The sequence below is a fragment of the Theobroma cacao genome, chromosome 4 (assembly GCF_000208745.1).
Source record: "Theobroma cacao cultivar B97-61/B2 chromosome 4, Criollo_cocoa_genome_V2, whole genome shotgun sequence".
Lineage (NCBI taxonomy): Eukaryota > Viridiplantae > Streptophyta > Magnoliopsida > Malvales > Malvaceae > Theobroma > Theobroma cacao.
The window spans coordinates 26,164,289-26,181,070 of record NC_030853.1 but is presented as its reverse complement, the minus strand read 5'-3'; the positions used below and the strand labels follow the sequence as shown (position 1 = coordinate 26,181,070).

The following is a 16,782-nucleotide window of genomic DNA, read 5'->3' as shown; positions in this document are numbered from 1 at the left end:
TACTAACACAATATTCAAGTCCATGGGTTTCATAGCCAAAACACGTTCATTTCATAACTTAAATTCGATATTTACAATAGAGCCCTAGGGACACGATTGACTTAAATAAAATTTTCACGGTGGCCATAAGGCCCTACGTTGGCCATCATCATGGGTTCGTACAAAACAACCCTTAACAAATACACGGCACTATAATGCCTACACAAATCCCAAATTCTACATTTTCAAAACCAGAAGCGGGGAGGACTTAGTGGAGTGACACTACGAGAGGGAACCTACCAGATGCCAAAATTTTATTCGTCCAAATGACAACACTAGCCACGCAAGGATCAATAGCCTCATTTATCTATACATGATACAACAGAGGAGTAAATCATCTAATACTCAATGAGGGGAAATATTATCATAGCATAATAAATCACATAAAAATACATACATATGTAACATATCTAGTCATAAAGCTATCATAGCTATTGTCAAACATCTCGAATTCAGAAGGGCAGGGATCATCCTAATATCCTAAGTGCACATTTCATTTTGCTATGTCTTACTGTGATCACATCTCAACGGCATATCACATTCATGCTTGATCAAATCTATGTCTCTATTGGTCATACATATTTCTTAATCTCATCAATATACTTTTCGCCCACTAGTTGCACAAACATCAACATTCATATTCTAACTCATTCCTAGCCTAATAGCCGCATATTCAGGAACAATTTCATATCCACGTAATGCATTCGCCTAGATGTCTAATAGCTCATGCTTCCCAATTACATAACATTACAATATTTCAATGCCACCATGTGGCACACAACCCGACATGGGTGAATATCATCACAAAATATAATTATTCTGACCTAAGCATATGCATCTAGGTACAAACACATCGAATAACTTACCAACTCATGCTTTCCAATAGCATGGCATATATACAAATATATATATATATATATATATATATAATTGTTCTCTAGACTAAGCATGCTCATCTAAGCTTAAACACATAAATCAATGTAACATGGCAGCACATATCCTATTGCGAGATGCATCCACATGCATTTAACTATAAAGCTCCACTCAACTCAATTGGTGGGATTTCTCACCAATAAACAATCACCCTTGTAGTTTTATTTAGTTCCACCAAGTGATTTTTCAACAACTCAGTAAGCATCCCCGAGCGTTCAAGGAATTGTGTGTCTCGGTTCTGACCTCGAATGCATTAATTCGAGAAGCTCCTACCAATTCACATTATACCATCCTTTAGTCACATTTCCAGTACCACAATTTGTACATATTCTGCTGTCACAACCTGAACAGTATTTTCCTTTAGTAATATAACTCCAAACCTTATTCCTTACCTTTAAAACTCGACAAGGTTGCCTTTGGTACGGCTACAAAACTTGGTAGGATTACCTGCAATTTACTTTTATCTCATCATCCTCATAGCAATCCACATCACCTATTCAATTAATACTATCGTAAAGTTATTATTTTTATGCCTTCGGCCAGAAAATAATTAATACAAATTCAATTATAATCACCATTCTTACCTTTGTAAAACAAATCAAATTACCAACTCAATGTGTGCTGGTGTTAGCTCTCGGGTTGGGCAGCTTCCCCGCAACTTTTCCTTCCACTTCTCCAGAAAGAACCTTTACAATATTGTAAGTTCAAGGGCATGAAAGCTTCTCTACTTCACCCGTGTTTTACCACAGCATTTAGTCATAAATCTAATCCTTTGACATATTTTTCCACTCATTTTTTTCTTTACTTTGTATCATGGGGGACAACCTTTTGTTGTCCGCCCATTGTTAACACATGGTGGGGGGGACAACCTTGTGTTGTCCGCCCCGCCCACCCATTTCTTCTATTGTTTAACCTATGCATTGGTCTGGCCGGCCATTCAGCATCCAAGTTGCATTTTAATTTCACATGTACACTTCATGATATTCAATTTACTTAGGAATGGCATAATTGCATATGAGTCTTCCAATATTTCTTATTTACTATTTAATCTCAAACTTTTCAACCTTTATAATTTAGGCCCTTCAACTATTCATCATTCTCAGTTTAGTCCTCTAAACTTTTCTAATCACAATTTTGTTTCTCGACTTATTATTTCTTTTCAATTAGATCTTTCAACTACTCTTTTTACTTCAATTTTTTTCTTCTATTATTCTTCCTCTACTCATACATAAGTAAAATATTAAATTTGCATTCCACTAAAGAATCACAATAATATTTAAATATATACATACTTTTTTGTACTTTATTTAATAATGGCACGTAAATTCCACCAATACTCCATTTCCTTAAAGTTTTTCTTTCCTTCAGTACACTGAAGACTTCCAGCCTGAGAGAGAGAGAGAGATGAAAGATATTGTTCATGAAATTTGGATAACTTTGGAAAACCAGGATAAAACCACATAATGCAGTCTGAGAGTGAGAGTCGCAACTTTCAAAGAAAAAAAACATACATTTCAGCACGTATGTGTCAAAGAACAAACCTGCCGGAAGTAGGTGAATTGTGTGATCTCCATCCCATCGATCCAGATTTCCCAGCCCAAACCCCATGCACCAAGTACCTGTAAGCATGCGTGAGGTCAATAATAGCAAAGTGACGTAAAAATATCATGGTTTTAAAGTGCTCAAAATTAGGAAGCAAGCTGGCTTTACAAAAAATTACATAAAACTATACAGATTGGAAAACATATATACACATCAAGACACCATGAAAATAGATCATATTACCAGACTGTCCCAATTGTCCTTGACAAACCATATATCATGTTCACTCACATCAATACCTATTTCACGCATGTGCATATTGTAAAATAATCATTGGAATACAATTATATATGACCATTCACATTAAATTATATGTTGTATCCAGTAAGTCAAAAATAATTTATTCAATTATATACCATTTGATTCCTTAAAAGAACTAAGAATGAGGATGATCAAAGACCAATAAAAGTCCTAGACCTCTAAATTTGAAGGGATAGAAGATGGTGCCTAACTTTGAGCATCATTAAACCAACCAATTTATCAAAAATTATAGGATGTTCTTGGCAATGTAACAAGTATATAGTAAAAACATATAAAGAAATTATTGATGTTTAACAGTAATTGGTCAGTATCTTGGAGGCATAAAATTACTAGAAACTGCACACACCTCCACAAGTGCAGACATAGAGAAAAGCTTCCAAGGCAATGCGCTTTTACATTATAAAAATGGTTACCATTTTAAATGTGCAGTTCAAATGCATCTAAGCAAAAATCTAGTTATTGTGCCAAAGCTCAAAGTTGAAAAAATTAAATTGTCAGCTTATGAGAACATAAAAGATAACTATTTCATTATTTTCGGTCCAATACTATACAAGGAGGAAGCTATCTTACAAACCAGATCAAGTTCCATAAAGATAACCAGCATGTATAAGATTAGCACACACAAGAAAATTAATAAAATAAAGGCAACATTAAGGAATTATGGCAACTAGCAACTTACAAGAAAGAACAAATATTTACATAGGATGAAACAATGCATATCAAGATGTGAAGAAAAGGTCACCCAAATACTCAATGCTGAAAGGCTACGAATAAAAGAGGTCTTGTGAATTTCCTGGATTGAGCTTTAGTATAACCTGAAATTAATCAAGGAAAGGTGGGAATAAGGAAAAGGAAAAGGAAAATGACTGCAAAAGAAGCTAAAAAAATCATTAAAAAATCACAAACACGATCTATTCAATAAATCGCACAGATCTGAAATTGAGTGTGGCATTGGAGCCTGTTAGGATTTTCCCCTTAACAACTATCATCTGTCCCGATGCTAGGCTCCACATAACTTTGATAAAGAACTCCAAATTATCAATTAGCTGATAAATATTATATGGATGACAACACATTGATAGAAGTCATGCAAAATCTGAACAAGAAATTAACTATAGATTATTTCTTTCAAAAAAAACAAAAATGGATAACATTTTAATCAGCTACTTAGAAAGGATAATGTTATCTCCACAATATGTGGATTCTTTTTAGACAGCGTGTTACGACCTTAATACACAATAAAAATGTCAAATTAACACATCAAAGTATATACTCATATAAGCACCATTGTATCTTTATTACCTAAGAGGAATGTCATGTCAAATACATTCAATATATATTTTGCACCATAATGCCTTGGATTAAATCATAAGAATGCACCATATGACAAAATAAGATTCACATATTAGCATCATTATACCTTGTGCATAATAGGAATGCCAAATGTCCACACCCTTAAAATTTCTTCTATCTCTCTAAACAACACAAAGTGATTCTCATATTAAGCAACCACTAAAATCTATCATGAGTTTCAAATTCTTCTCTTCAATAAAAAAAATTTTAAAATTTTCCAATGTGCAAAAATATTTATCATGTGCCAATGAAATAACTCTTTTTGTTCATGATTAGAAATAAGATATCCTCAATTGACACCATTGTACTTTTATATACAATCGGAATATCAAATTAACAGATAAAACAATATGTTCACATAAATAACATTGCGCCTTTATTTCACAATAAGAATGTCATGTCAAATATTTTAAATATCTATTTTACACCATTTATCTTTGATGGTAAAATAAGAATGCATCATATACCAAGATGCTAGATTTACATATAGGCACCATTATACCTTAATGTATAATGGGAATGCCACATACCCACACCTTATAGTTTCTTTATTTCTCCAAACACCACAAGGTGGTTCCCACTTTAAGCAAATCAACCAAATCCATCATGACAATGTACAATTGGCACCATTGTACCTTAATGTATAATTGGAATGTCAAATAACATATCAAGCTATATATTCAAATAAGTATCGTTGTGCCTTTATTGCACAACAGAAATAACATGTCAAATATTTTAAATATCTATTTTGAATCATTATACTTTTAATGGTAAAATAGGAATGCACGACATATCAAGATGTTAAATCTACATATTAACACCATTATTCCTTAATGTATAATAGGAATGTCAAATGCACACACTTTATAGTTTCTTTATTTTGCCAAACATTGATACAATCGGAATGATATAATCATCAAACATTTATTTTGCCACATACCTTATAGTTTCTTTCTATTGCCAAACACCACAAAGTGGTTCCCACCCTAAGCTTACCAACCAAATCCATCATGACAACAAAACAAAAGGAATTCTATTTGCACCATTAAGTTACAATATTAACATTATTGTACCTTAATACACAATCGAAATGTCAAATTAACACATTAAGTTACATGCTCGCATAAGCAACATCTTGCTTTCATTGCACAATTAGAATGTCATGTGAAATATTTTAAATATCTATTTGCATCATTATACCTTCAATGGTAGAATAGAAATGCACTTTATATCAAGATGTTAGATTTACATATTGGTACCATTACACCTTAACGTATAATAGGAATGCCACTTGCCACACCTTACAATTTCTTTATTTCTCCAAACACCACAAAGTGCTTCTCACCCTCAACAAACCAACCAAATCCATCATGACAATGAAACAAAAGGAATTTTAAATTGACACGATTTTAACTTAATGTATAATCAGAATATTAAATTAACACATCATGGTATATATTGTGCAATAAATGCACAATAGGAATGCCATGTCAAAAATTTAATTTCTCTTTCGCACCATTATACCTTCGACGGTAAAATAGAAATGCATAAGATGCTAGATTTACATATTGGTATCATTAGATCTTAATGTATAATAGGAATGTCACATGCTCACACTTTATAGTTTCTTTATTACTCAAAACACCACAAAGTGGTGCTTACCTTAAGCTAACCAACCAAATCCATCATGATAATCAAACAAAAGGAATTCTCAATTGACACTATTGTAACTTAATGTACAATCGGAATATTAAATTAACGCATCAAGCTATATGCTTATATCAACACCATTGTGCCTTTATTGCACAATAGGAATGCCATAACAAATATTTTAATTATCTATTTTGCACCATTATACCTTCAATGGTAAAATAGGAATGCACCATATATCAAGATATTAGATTTACATATTGACACCATCATACCTAAATGTACAATAGGAATGCCAAATGCCCTTAACTTATAGTTTTTTTATTTCGCCAAACACCGTAAAATGGTTCTCACCTTAAGATAACAACCAAATCCATCTTGATTATCAAACAAAAGGAATTCCCAATTGACACAATTATACCTTAATATACAATTAAAATGTCAAATTAACAAATTAAGCTAAATGTTCACATAAGCACCATTGTGCCTTTAACGCATAATAAGAATGTCATGTCAAATATTTTAAATATCTATTTTGCATCATTATACCTTTGGTGGTCAAATAAGAATGCACCGTATAACAAGATGTTAGATTCACATATTGGCACCATTATACCTTAATGTATGATGGAAACGTCAAATGTGCACACCTTATAGTTTCTTTCTTTCGCCAAATGCCACAAAGTGGTTCCCACCTTAAGCTAACCAACCAAATCCATAATGACAATGAAACAAAAGGAATTCTCAATTGACACCATTATACCTCAATGTACAATCAGAATGAGAAATTAATACATCAAACTATACATTCACATAAGCACCATTGTTTCTTTATTGCATAGTAGAAATGCCATGTCATATATTTTAAATATCTATTTTGTATCATTATATCTTCAATAGTAAAATTGGAATGCACCATATATCAAGATGTTAGATTTACATATTAACACCATTATACCTTAATGTATAATAGAAATGTCAAATGCATACACCTTATAGTATCTTTCTTTTGCCAAAACCACAAAGTAATTCCCATCTTAAGCTTACTAATCAAATCCATCATGACAACAAAACATTAATGTACAATTGACACCATTGTACCTTAATGTACAATCGGAATGTCAAATTAACATATTAAGTTATATGTTCACATAAGCACTATCGTGTTTTCATTGCACAATAAGAATGTCATGTCAAATATTTTAAATATCTATTTTGCACCTTTATACCTTCAATAGTAAAATAGGAATGTAGCATACATCCAGAAGTTAGATTTATATATTGACACCATTATACTTTAACGTATAATAGGAATGCCACTTGCCACCTTATAATTTTTTTATTTCTTCAAACACCACAAAGTGGTACTCACCTTAAACTAACCAACCGAATCCATCATGATAATTAAACAAAAGGAATTCTCAATTGACACCATTGTACCTTAATATACAATCGAAATGTTAAATTAACACATTAAGTTATATGTTCACATAAGCACCATTGTGCCGTTATTGCACAATAGGAATGCAACAACACAAAGTGGTTCTCACTTTAAGCTAACCAACCAAATCCATCATGATAATCAAACAAAAAAAATTCTCAATTGACACCATTACATCTTAATGTACAATCGAAATGTCAAATTAACACATTAAGGCATATGTTCACATAAGCACCATTGTGCCTTTATTGCATAATAGGAATGTCATGTCAAATATTTTAAATATCTATTTTGCACCAAGATATTAGATTTACATATTGGCACCATTATACCTAAATGTATAATAGGAATGCCAAATGTCCACACCTTTTAGCTTATTTATTTCTCCAAGCAACACAAAGTGGTTCTCACCTTAAACTAACCAACCAAACCAATCATGATAATTAAACAAAAGAAATTCTCAATTGACACCATTGTACTTTAACCTAAAATCGAAATGTCAAATTAACACATCAAGCTATGTGTTCACATAAGCATCATTGTGCCTTTATTGCACAATAGGAATGCCATGTTAAATGTCTTTTTAAATATCTAGTTTACACCTTTATACCTTCAATGATAAAATAGGAATGCACTATAAACCAAAATGTTAGATCTACATATTGGCACCATTATACCTTAATGTATGATAGGAATGCCAAATGCCCACACCTTATCGTTTTTTTATTTCTCCAAACACCACAAAGTGGTTCTCACCTTAAGCTAACCAACCAAATCAATCATGACAATCAAATAAAAGGAATTCTCAATTAACACTATTGTACCTTTATGTACAATCGAAATGTCAAATTAACACATTAAAGTATATGTTTAAATAAACACCATTATGCTTTTATTACACAATAAGAGTACCATGACAAATATATTCAATATGTATTTTGCACCATACCTTCAATTAAATCATAAGAATGCACCACATAACAAGACAATAGATATTGGCACCGTTATACCTAATGTATAATAAGAAATCCACATGCTCACATCCTTACAGTTTATTTTATATATTAAAACAGTACAAAGTGATTCTCACCCTAAGTAACCACTCAAATCCATCATGAGTTTCAAAAAATAAAATTTAAATAAGCTAACCCGAGAAGCTTCTTCAAACTTTGCATTTTCCATCACTAGTAAGAATGAAAAGTTCTCATGGATGATTGTGCAAAGAAAACAAAAATGCACAACAACAACAACAACAAAATAAATAACCAGAAGAAAACATAAATAAAAATGGATGAAAGTCGATGCATCTCAGGCCAACAACTAGAACCTGAAACATCCAATGACATATTTAACCGGCCCCTCATATTTAAGCTCATGCATAAAGCACACATAGATAAGTGTTCTCAACAAATAATCATCAAAAGACAGACTCAAAATCAAAAAGAATCATTCCAATGTATAAGAAATTATTTTGACTTATAGAAACTTGCTTTCATATACTTACACAACATTCCATGGTACCGGACAGAGAACTCAAGTATGTCAAAGGATTCATAGTCCCGGCTCCAACCTAATCATTACAAACAAAATCTTAATGAAACAAACTGGCGATTGACAAGAATTCAAAAATCAGCCGCGTAAAATGCTTTTTCACCAAAATGGAAAGTAGAAGAATATAATGGTAAAAACAATTATGGTAATGAAATTAGGCCATTACTATTAGGTTATCTATGTGTTGCTCCATTGCATCACTGCACATCCAACCGACGCCCAATATTCCTACGAAATTAGCAACAATTACACCTATTTTAGTACCTAACAAGTTATTTAAAACAACAAAGTATAATAGTAACAATACCAGTGTAAAACATAGTTAAAAAGGAATGTGAGTAGTCGTAGTTCTTGGAACCTGGAGTCTTTGAATGGCTTGTTGAAATGTGAGATTGGAAGCTCTCTGTGACTCGTCGCTGGCGTTCGTCGAGGAATGCTGTTGAATTGAAGAAGTGTTAACCGCGGAGGAGGTTGTTCGACTGAAGCGGCGGCTGCGGCTCAACGGTGGTGGTGCCTTGAGAAGGATAGCGTTTGGCTTGGCGACGCGCAGGAGAGAAGGTGGGAAGCGTGGAGCTTCAGAAAGGAGATGACTAAGGGGAAGGCGAGGATAGTCGGCTCTGTGCCTTGACGCTCCAAACACACCGCGAAGAAGGAATATTATGTAACGGTCAATTAGCCTCAGGATTAAATATTATTTTTCTGGTTTGACCGGTCAACTAACATCAGTTTCACCGACTTTGATCATTTTCTTAAAAAAAGAAAACTTTGCTTCTTTATTTCTCATTTTAGAATTGGTTTTTCACCTTTTTTTTTTTAAAATTCTCTTTAAATCAATAAAATTTTATTAGAAAGAAAAATAAAAATAGAAAATGTTAGGCCACTTTAATTGTAAGGATAATTTACAAAATAACATTATAAGTTAAAAAAAATAAGATTGTTTATTTTATAGGCAAGAAAAAATAATTACTTTATTAATTCAGTTAATTCATGAAAATAATCTTCTTTCAGACATGCAAATTTTCTACACTATTACGTTTTGATGTTTTACAAATTCAATTTTAAAGTGAAATTATACATTAAAAAATTATGACTAATCTTCTCTCTGAACTTTTTCTTTTAATAATATTTTCATTAATTTATTTAACTTTTTAACATCGAGATATTAGGTTTTTTATTTTTTTTTATTTATAATTTTCAAATCATTTATAATATTTAAATCCAATTTAACATAACTGACCATTTTTTTTAAAAAAAATTGAACATCATCCTACTTAAATTTGGTTTTAGACATTCACATTTGAAAACAAAATCTTTGTTATATCATATATCTAAAGTTAGGATTATGTAAAAGAAAATTAAGTTCTATTCTAAAAGATTCAAGTGTGGAAATTAAACTATAGAATATTGTCAATCAATCTAACAACTTAGATGTGACTTTCATGGTGTGCTTATCAAGGAATTAGTCGATCGTGAAACAATAAAAATGTTCATAGTCGGGTCGATATACGTATGGCTTCTTTCTAGTTATATATTTTTTGTCAAGAGAGAATTTTTTTTAATAAAATTATCTTTTAAATGTAATAGATTGTAAATCTTAGATGTTGACAGAATTTAGGGGTTGCATATTATTGACAGGAAACATGCCTGAAGCCCTGGAACACCATCAGTCACCAGAAGAGTGATCATCCCATAATCTGAATGAGCAGAAGCACCATATATTTCTTCACTAGATGAGTCCAAGTCCCCTAACATCAAAATTAAGAAACACAATGTCATCTTTTAAGGTTTTATGGCTCTCAACTTCTCATCATCTGTTTTTTATCCATATATTTCTTCGCTAGAAGGGAAAGTTTTGTTAAATATCTACATGTGCAAGGCAAAATATTAATGAAGAAAGAAAAGAAAAAAGTAAAAGAAAAAAAAGAAGTTCCATAAAAACTTCACATCAATCAATTACTAAAACAAATATAAAGAAGCCAATCAGTGCTATTGTGCCTGGATAGTGTAATATGCGAATGAATGCCATTGGTTCTTTCGGTGCTCCCACCTTCTCAAAGAAATCCTCATCCAATTTCAAATCCAGGGCTATTAAAGAAACTAATCTTGTCCTAGCACACCTGACGCACCAAATTTGGCACCTTGTAAATCTGGCAGTCTTTTCATTCTACAAGCTGGAATTCTGAGATACTTCTGCCACCAAAATATTGTCCTGGCAGAGGTATCTCATTCAATTTTCCAAGCAAAATATAATCAATGAGAAATTTTTATTCTCATCAGAAAACCATAAATGCCAACATGTAAATAAACAGTAGGGGACTCACAGCACTTTCTTATGGTAAAGTCTCCATTGTGCTTCCCCAAGATGGCAGATCTTCTGAAATTTCCAAGCCAGAAAACATCCGATTATATGAAGAAACTATCTAAACAAAGGATGAATCAAGAAATTTGGGGCAACTTTTACAAGATGTTTTTGCATAAGATAACCATACAATACATAGCAGCTTCTAAAGGCCACTGATTGAGGTTATCTGCTAAGGGAATAATATAGAAACTCTCTTTACTGTCACCTGTTTTCCAACCAGTCACAAGTGTTCATTCTTACATCATATATGTAAACCGGGGAAGAAACGAAGCAAAGTAACTCTACTGAAATGGGTAGATCCATTTAATGGGTCACAAACAGAGAATAGGAAAAGAATTCAAAATCAAAAGCATAAAGATCCTGATCAGTAAGCAAGTTCATTTTTGGTTTCTGTGTATTTTTTTGGCTCAGTGTTTCTGTGTATTCGATATTGGAAAATCTTGGGTAATTCCACTAGTATCTCACATCAAACTCGTTGACACGATCACTGAACAGGCAACTTAAGAAAAAAATAAGTGAAAAAATAATAAGAAGAAAAAGATAACGTTAATTAAAAAAAAACCTTTGGTATTTAAAGAAGCATCGAGTTTTTCAGCACAGAGCGCTGTGTAACCTCTGTGATTCTTTTTAGCCAATTTCATCTTCTCTTCGACTGGGAGTGCAAAAAACATGCTACTCTGCTCCAAAACTTCCTTAAAAAGTTCTTCCTCCACGCCATGATTCACAAGGTAAAAGAAACCATGGTCCATGCAAGCCTGCTGAGATACAAATATTATAGCCAATTCTGAGAGCAAGTTGAACCTCCTAATCCAAAAAGCAATATTTATTGCATTTGGAAGTACATAAACGTTCATACTTGCATGGTTTTGCTGTTCCCAGCTTCATAAACAGTATCTTTACAACAAGAAATTTACAGAGCCAAACTGCAACTACCTGAGGATTGAACAAAGAGTAAAAGAAAAAACATTATATTTAGCATGCTAGAAGCAAAAGAAAGAAAGAAAACCCGACGGATAGAGTTGGCAGTTGAGATGCTACCTGGTGAGGACAATAAATAAGGGTGTTTGCTTCTTACTTGTTGTCTTTCTAAAAATCCACAAAGCTTGTGTTTAATTGCCTGATGCCGATTGTTCAGATTACTCTCATCTTTTTTTCAATTTAGATCTGGAAATACAATGTCCATTGTTAACATTGTATTTCAATTTAGCTTGTATTCTAAAAGGATTTGTTTTTAAAAAATGCAATGAACATTCTAAAAGACTCCTCCCAAAATTCTCTTTCCACTCAAACAACCGTGTTGGAAAAGATTCAATGTCCATAAATCATCATTCTACACTGTTAGAACACAAGACTCCAAACACAGAGTCCCCACTAATAGTGTGTAAAACGGTTGTACACGATAATTCACTAAACATTGATCATGTGTTATATGATCAAGCCCTTTTGCAGGGATTACCAAATTCCGATTCAGAAAGAGAACGGTTAACTATCCAATTTTCACTGCCACAGCTGCTCCTCTTGGTATTCCGTCGAGATTTCTTCTTCACACTTTTCTTTCTTTTTGTGACCTTGCTCATGAGTTTTTCTTTGATTTCTTCATAACATCTCCATTTTCTATTCCCTAATCTTGATGAGAACAGCACTTTCTTCCCTCCTTCAAACCTTAAGTTTGCAGTGACAGGATGAGGAGTGTCAACTGCATCATCAATGTCAATTTGGGGGTAAGCTGCTTCAACACCTGCTTCGGGGTTCTTTTTCAAAACAGACCAAGCCTTAAAAATATCAGCCCCAGCAACACTAAACCTCCTAGAACCCAGCGCCTTATTCAATTTGCAATTTCCACAACTAGCTGTCAATGAATAACATTGCCTCCTACCAGATGTGTTTGTTTCTCTACACAATGTATTTAACATATGTTTGTTGATGTTGGCCTATCTACTCATGGAGAAATAATCCGGATCTTTCAAAGATAAAAATTTGATTAATTGAACTTTTTTTTAAAAAAAATCTGGCTTACATGATAATTCCATTTCCTCTGACAATTTCAAAATTTTCAAGTTGTGGTCTATTTTCGGTTTCAAGGCTTATGATGGTGTCTCAAGTCTCAAGTAAATTTTCAGAACCTTTTACTTGCAGGGTCGCTAGGGTTTGAATTTAATGCCCTTGCTTATTGAAACTGAACGGAGGGGAGGGGAGCTTGTAACAGTGCAGCTGCAGGGTATATGACTGGAAATTTGGTTGGGGTTTTACTTGATTGCTCAGTTTGCTGCCTTGTATTCCTCTCTGTAACACAATGTTGCTCGAAACTTAGAAAAGTTGCATTCTGTCTGCCACTACGCCTTCCTTCCAAGAGATGTTCTTGAGAAGAATTCAAACTCGATAAACGATGAGTATTCCTACTTTCCTCTACATGTTGGGCAGCTCATCTATTTGGTTAAGGTTTTTTTTTCCTAAAAATTAAGAATTAAATCAAGAAACATAACAGGATATATTATATGGGAAACAGGCTCATGTACAGTATTCATTACGCCACCAATATAGAGAAATAGGAAGTGATTGTCATGTAGAGTCCATTACGTTTGAATCACAAAACCAGAAAAAGTAGGGACTACATGGCTAACAGTTGATGCTACATTCAGAACTTGAACTGCTTTTACAGAGAATTTATTCTATCCTATGCCTTCAATATGCTAAAAACTACAAAAAAGAATGAGAAACATCAAGAAACATTGAACATGTAACTTGTCACATGGAATTTACTTAGCATCAACAAGAATATACGAAGCTTGTTCGAGATCACTTCACGCCTTTTTAAACTGAGCTGTCATCAATGTGAGGACATTTCTTCCGTACCCATGCTGCAGAGATTTAAGATATGACCGGAGTTTCATAAGAAGACTTCCATGAAGTGGACTACCTGTTTTCATCGTCTCTCTTAAAGCAGTTTGGAGAACATAGTTTCCATATCGATCCTTAGCAACCTGAAGAAGTTGATTGCTCAGAAGAAATTCATGAAGCACATGATCCATCCCTGAAGATTTCAAGCAATCCTCTACCAGATGACTTCCTCCTTTCTGCAGGGATAGTTTAACGTAGTAACCTTTCAATTTGAAGCAAATTTTATCGATCACGAAAGGCTTTTGGAGCCCCAGGACGTGCTGCACAACAAAGTTCCCTGCAGGATCTTGTGAAAGGTACACCACATGATCACAGATCAAGTTCAGGAGTTGATCTCTTCGAGGCCCTTTGATACGGGAGATAAAACTGTTTAAGGATATGCATCCCCTCTCATGTGTGGCTAGTTGGAGACATTTATCGATGGCTTCAATATATAGCAAGTCATTCTTCTGAGAGTCGACAACGTCCAGGCACTCCATTATAACATATCGTCCTGTTGGATTGACCATCAAGTCCCAGAAATTGTTGCACAAAGCTTTAACAACCTCGGTAACCAATGGTGACTTCTCAAGCACTTGGATCAGCTTCTTAATAGAATAAGTGCCATATCTATGGATTGATGTATAGAAGATGTCTCCGTTTGAATTTGTTAGTTTTTCCACAATCATCCGCAACTGAATTTCGTTTTCTAACTCAATCAGCTTCTGAAATAGATAGCGTCCATATTGGTCGGTCATCAGCTGGAATATGTACTCAATAACCCCTTCAAATATCAGTTGTGTAATTCTTGGGTCCTTCAACAATACCAAATCCTGGAAATATGTCGAGCCTCCTTCAGTCATGGCCAGTATAATAATTTGATTACCTCGCAAATTCTGGAAACCACCAGAACTCTTATTACTCATGTTGAAACCACTCCGCGAAAGATTTCCACCAGTTGTAACTGCTTCAGGATGAGAAGGAAGGCAGGGTTTTTCTTTTTCTTTATACAAACCACTGAATAAGTTAACATGGCTGATCAAGGAATCCTTCCATCCCTTTGATGTCAAATTATGTAGGTATGGTTCTTCAAAACCATACTCGGTGTTCAATGTTTTTCCCGTCAGGTTTTCAGAAAACCCATACGGTTGATAACCCACACCATTCAGATTCATATGACTAAAAGAAGGCAATATACTTACCTTCTTTGAAGAACTCAACATACTTTCTCTTTTGTTCAATCCAGGACCACGCAAGATGCTAGTTAAAGAACCATTCAGAGGCAAAGACGAAGAAGCCCTGTTGCCCTGAGTAGGAGCCGAACCATCAATCTCAACCTTGCCATTCTTCAAGCAAAGATTCCCAATAGAAAGCTGAAGGGTTTCAAGAAAAGTAGAATCCGTGGAAGCCCTTGAGTTGGAGCTTTCAGGATCAGCAGAGTTCTCCATGGAACTTACAGAGCAAGAAACAAGATAAACAAAGAAGAACAAGAGGGAACAAGAGGGAACAAGAAGCAGAGAAGGAAATCAATTGAGTAGCTATAAAGCAACCTTTCCTAGTGCTCCCTTGAAATTGTTCTTCGTTTCTATTGAGGATTTCAGGTCTGTATAGGATTAATTAATGGGTTTGTTCAAGATTACAAGTTCTTCTAGAACTAGGAACAGAGGCATTACAAAAAGAGAGAACTGAGTACTTGTTTAACAAGGAATCGTTCACCAGGCTCAAGAATTACTGGACATCAAAGAAAGGGAAAAAATTTGGGTTTTAAATCCGGCCACATCCGTTATATTAGAAAGTAAAAATAAACCGGAACTTTATTAGATTTATTAAATCAAATGATGATTCAACTTGCCATATAGGGAAAACTTCAGCTTCATGTCAAAAATCACGGTGGAGAGACTATAATTTTTCAAAATGTATAATAGTATCTTCATGCATTGAATAATTTACGCTAGATAGTATTTGTAGCGTGGTAATATTTACGTTTTAATATATATTTAAATAATAAATTTCTATATATAATTATTAATAATTGAAATATTTATCATTTTAATTTATAATTAATATAATATTATTAAAATTGAAGATTTTTATCAATGATAACAACTCAATATAACAATATCAATTTTATAACACTCGAGCATTTGATTTATTAGTTGATGTATAATCTCAATAATACTCTTATACTCTAAAAAGCCATGAAAAATATATTTTTATTATTTTAAATAAATGACTATTATATTAGAAGTGAATTTCTGTAATAAAAATAACAATTCAAAGGAATTAAAACTCTTACTTATTTAAGATATAAATCCTATTTTTGGCTGATAATTGATTAAAAAAATAATATAGATTCCTTTTGTCTAAAATAGATTTGCACAAATCCCTAGCTACTTCTATTAAGATTCTTGTCTTTCTTTTTGCTATATTCTTCAAATCATCCGCCATTGTTTTCAGATAAACAATATAATATAAATAGAAGTAGGGATTTATGCAAATCTTTTGTATACAAAAAAAAATCTTTATTAATTGTTCCTTTAAATTACAACTTTATATTTTTTTGTTAATTATTGTTTTTAATCAATTATATTATATAGATTATTTATCTGAAATCATTAATTTTTCTCATGGCTTGATCATGGACGTAAAATATACTTCCAAAATTGCCAGCCAAATCACTTGTTCGGTTCAGGTGCGTTAACAAGACCTGGCG

The 16,782-nt window shown here is 33.2% G+C and overlaps 1 protein-coding gene, 1 long non-coding RNA gene and 1 pseudogene across 2 annotated transcripts; all 3 read right to left on the bottom strand.

Moving 5' to 3' along the window:
• LOC18602703 lies at positions 28-13,105 on the bottom strand (annotated as a pseudogene).
• LOC18602704 lies at positions 712-9,473 on the bottom strand. Its single transcript, XR_001927346.1, has 8 exons — positions 9,189-9,473; positions 8,997-9,058; positions 8,784-8,849; positions 3,535-3,650; positions 2,514-2,591; positions 1,557-2,359; positions 1,365-1,465; positions 712-1,241 (listed from the first exon to the last, which is right to left on the bottom strand). It is a non-coding gene; the product is annotated as an uncharacterized LOC18602704 (long non-coding RNA).
• Positions 13,815-15,517, bottom strand: LOC18602702 (pumilio homolog 12). The gene has a single exon (XM_018119095.1). The coding sequence runs from the start codon at positions 15,515-15,517 to the stop codon at positions 13,994-13,996; it is 1,524 nt and encodes a 507-aa protein (XP_017974584.1). The 3' UTR covers positions 13,815-13,993.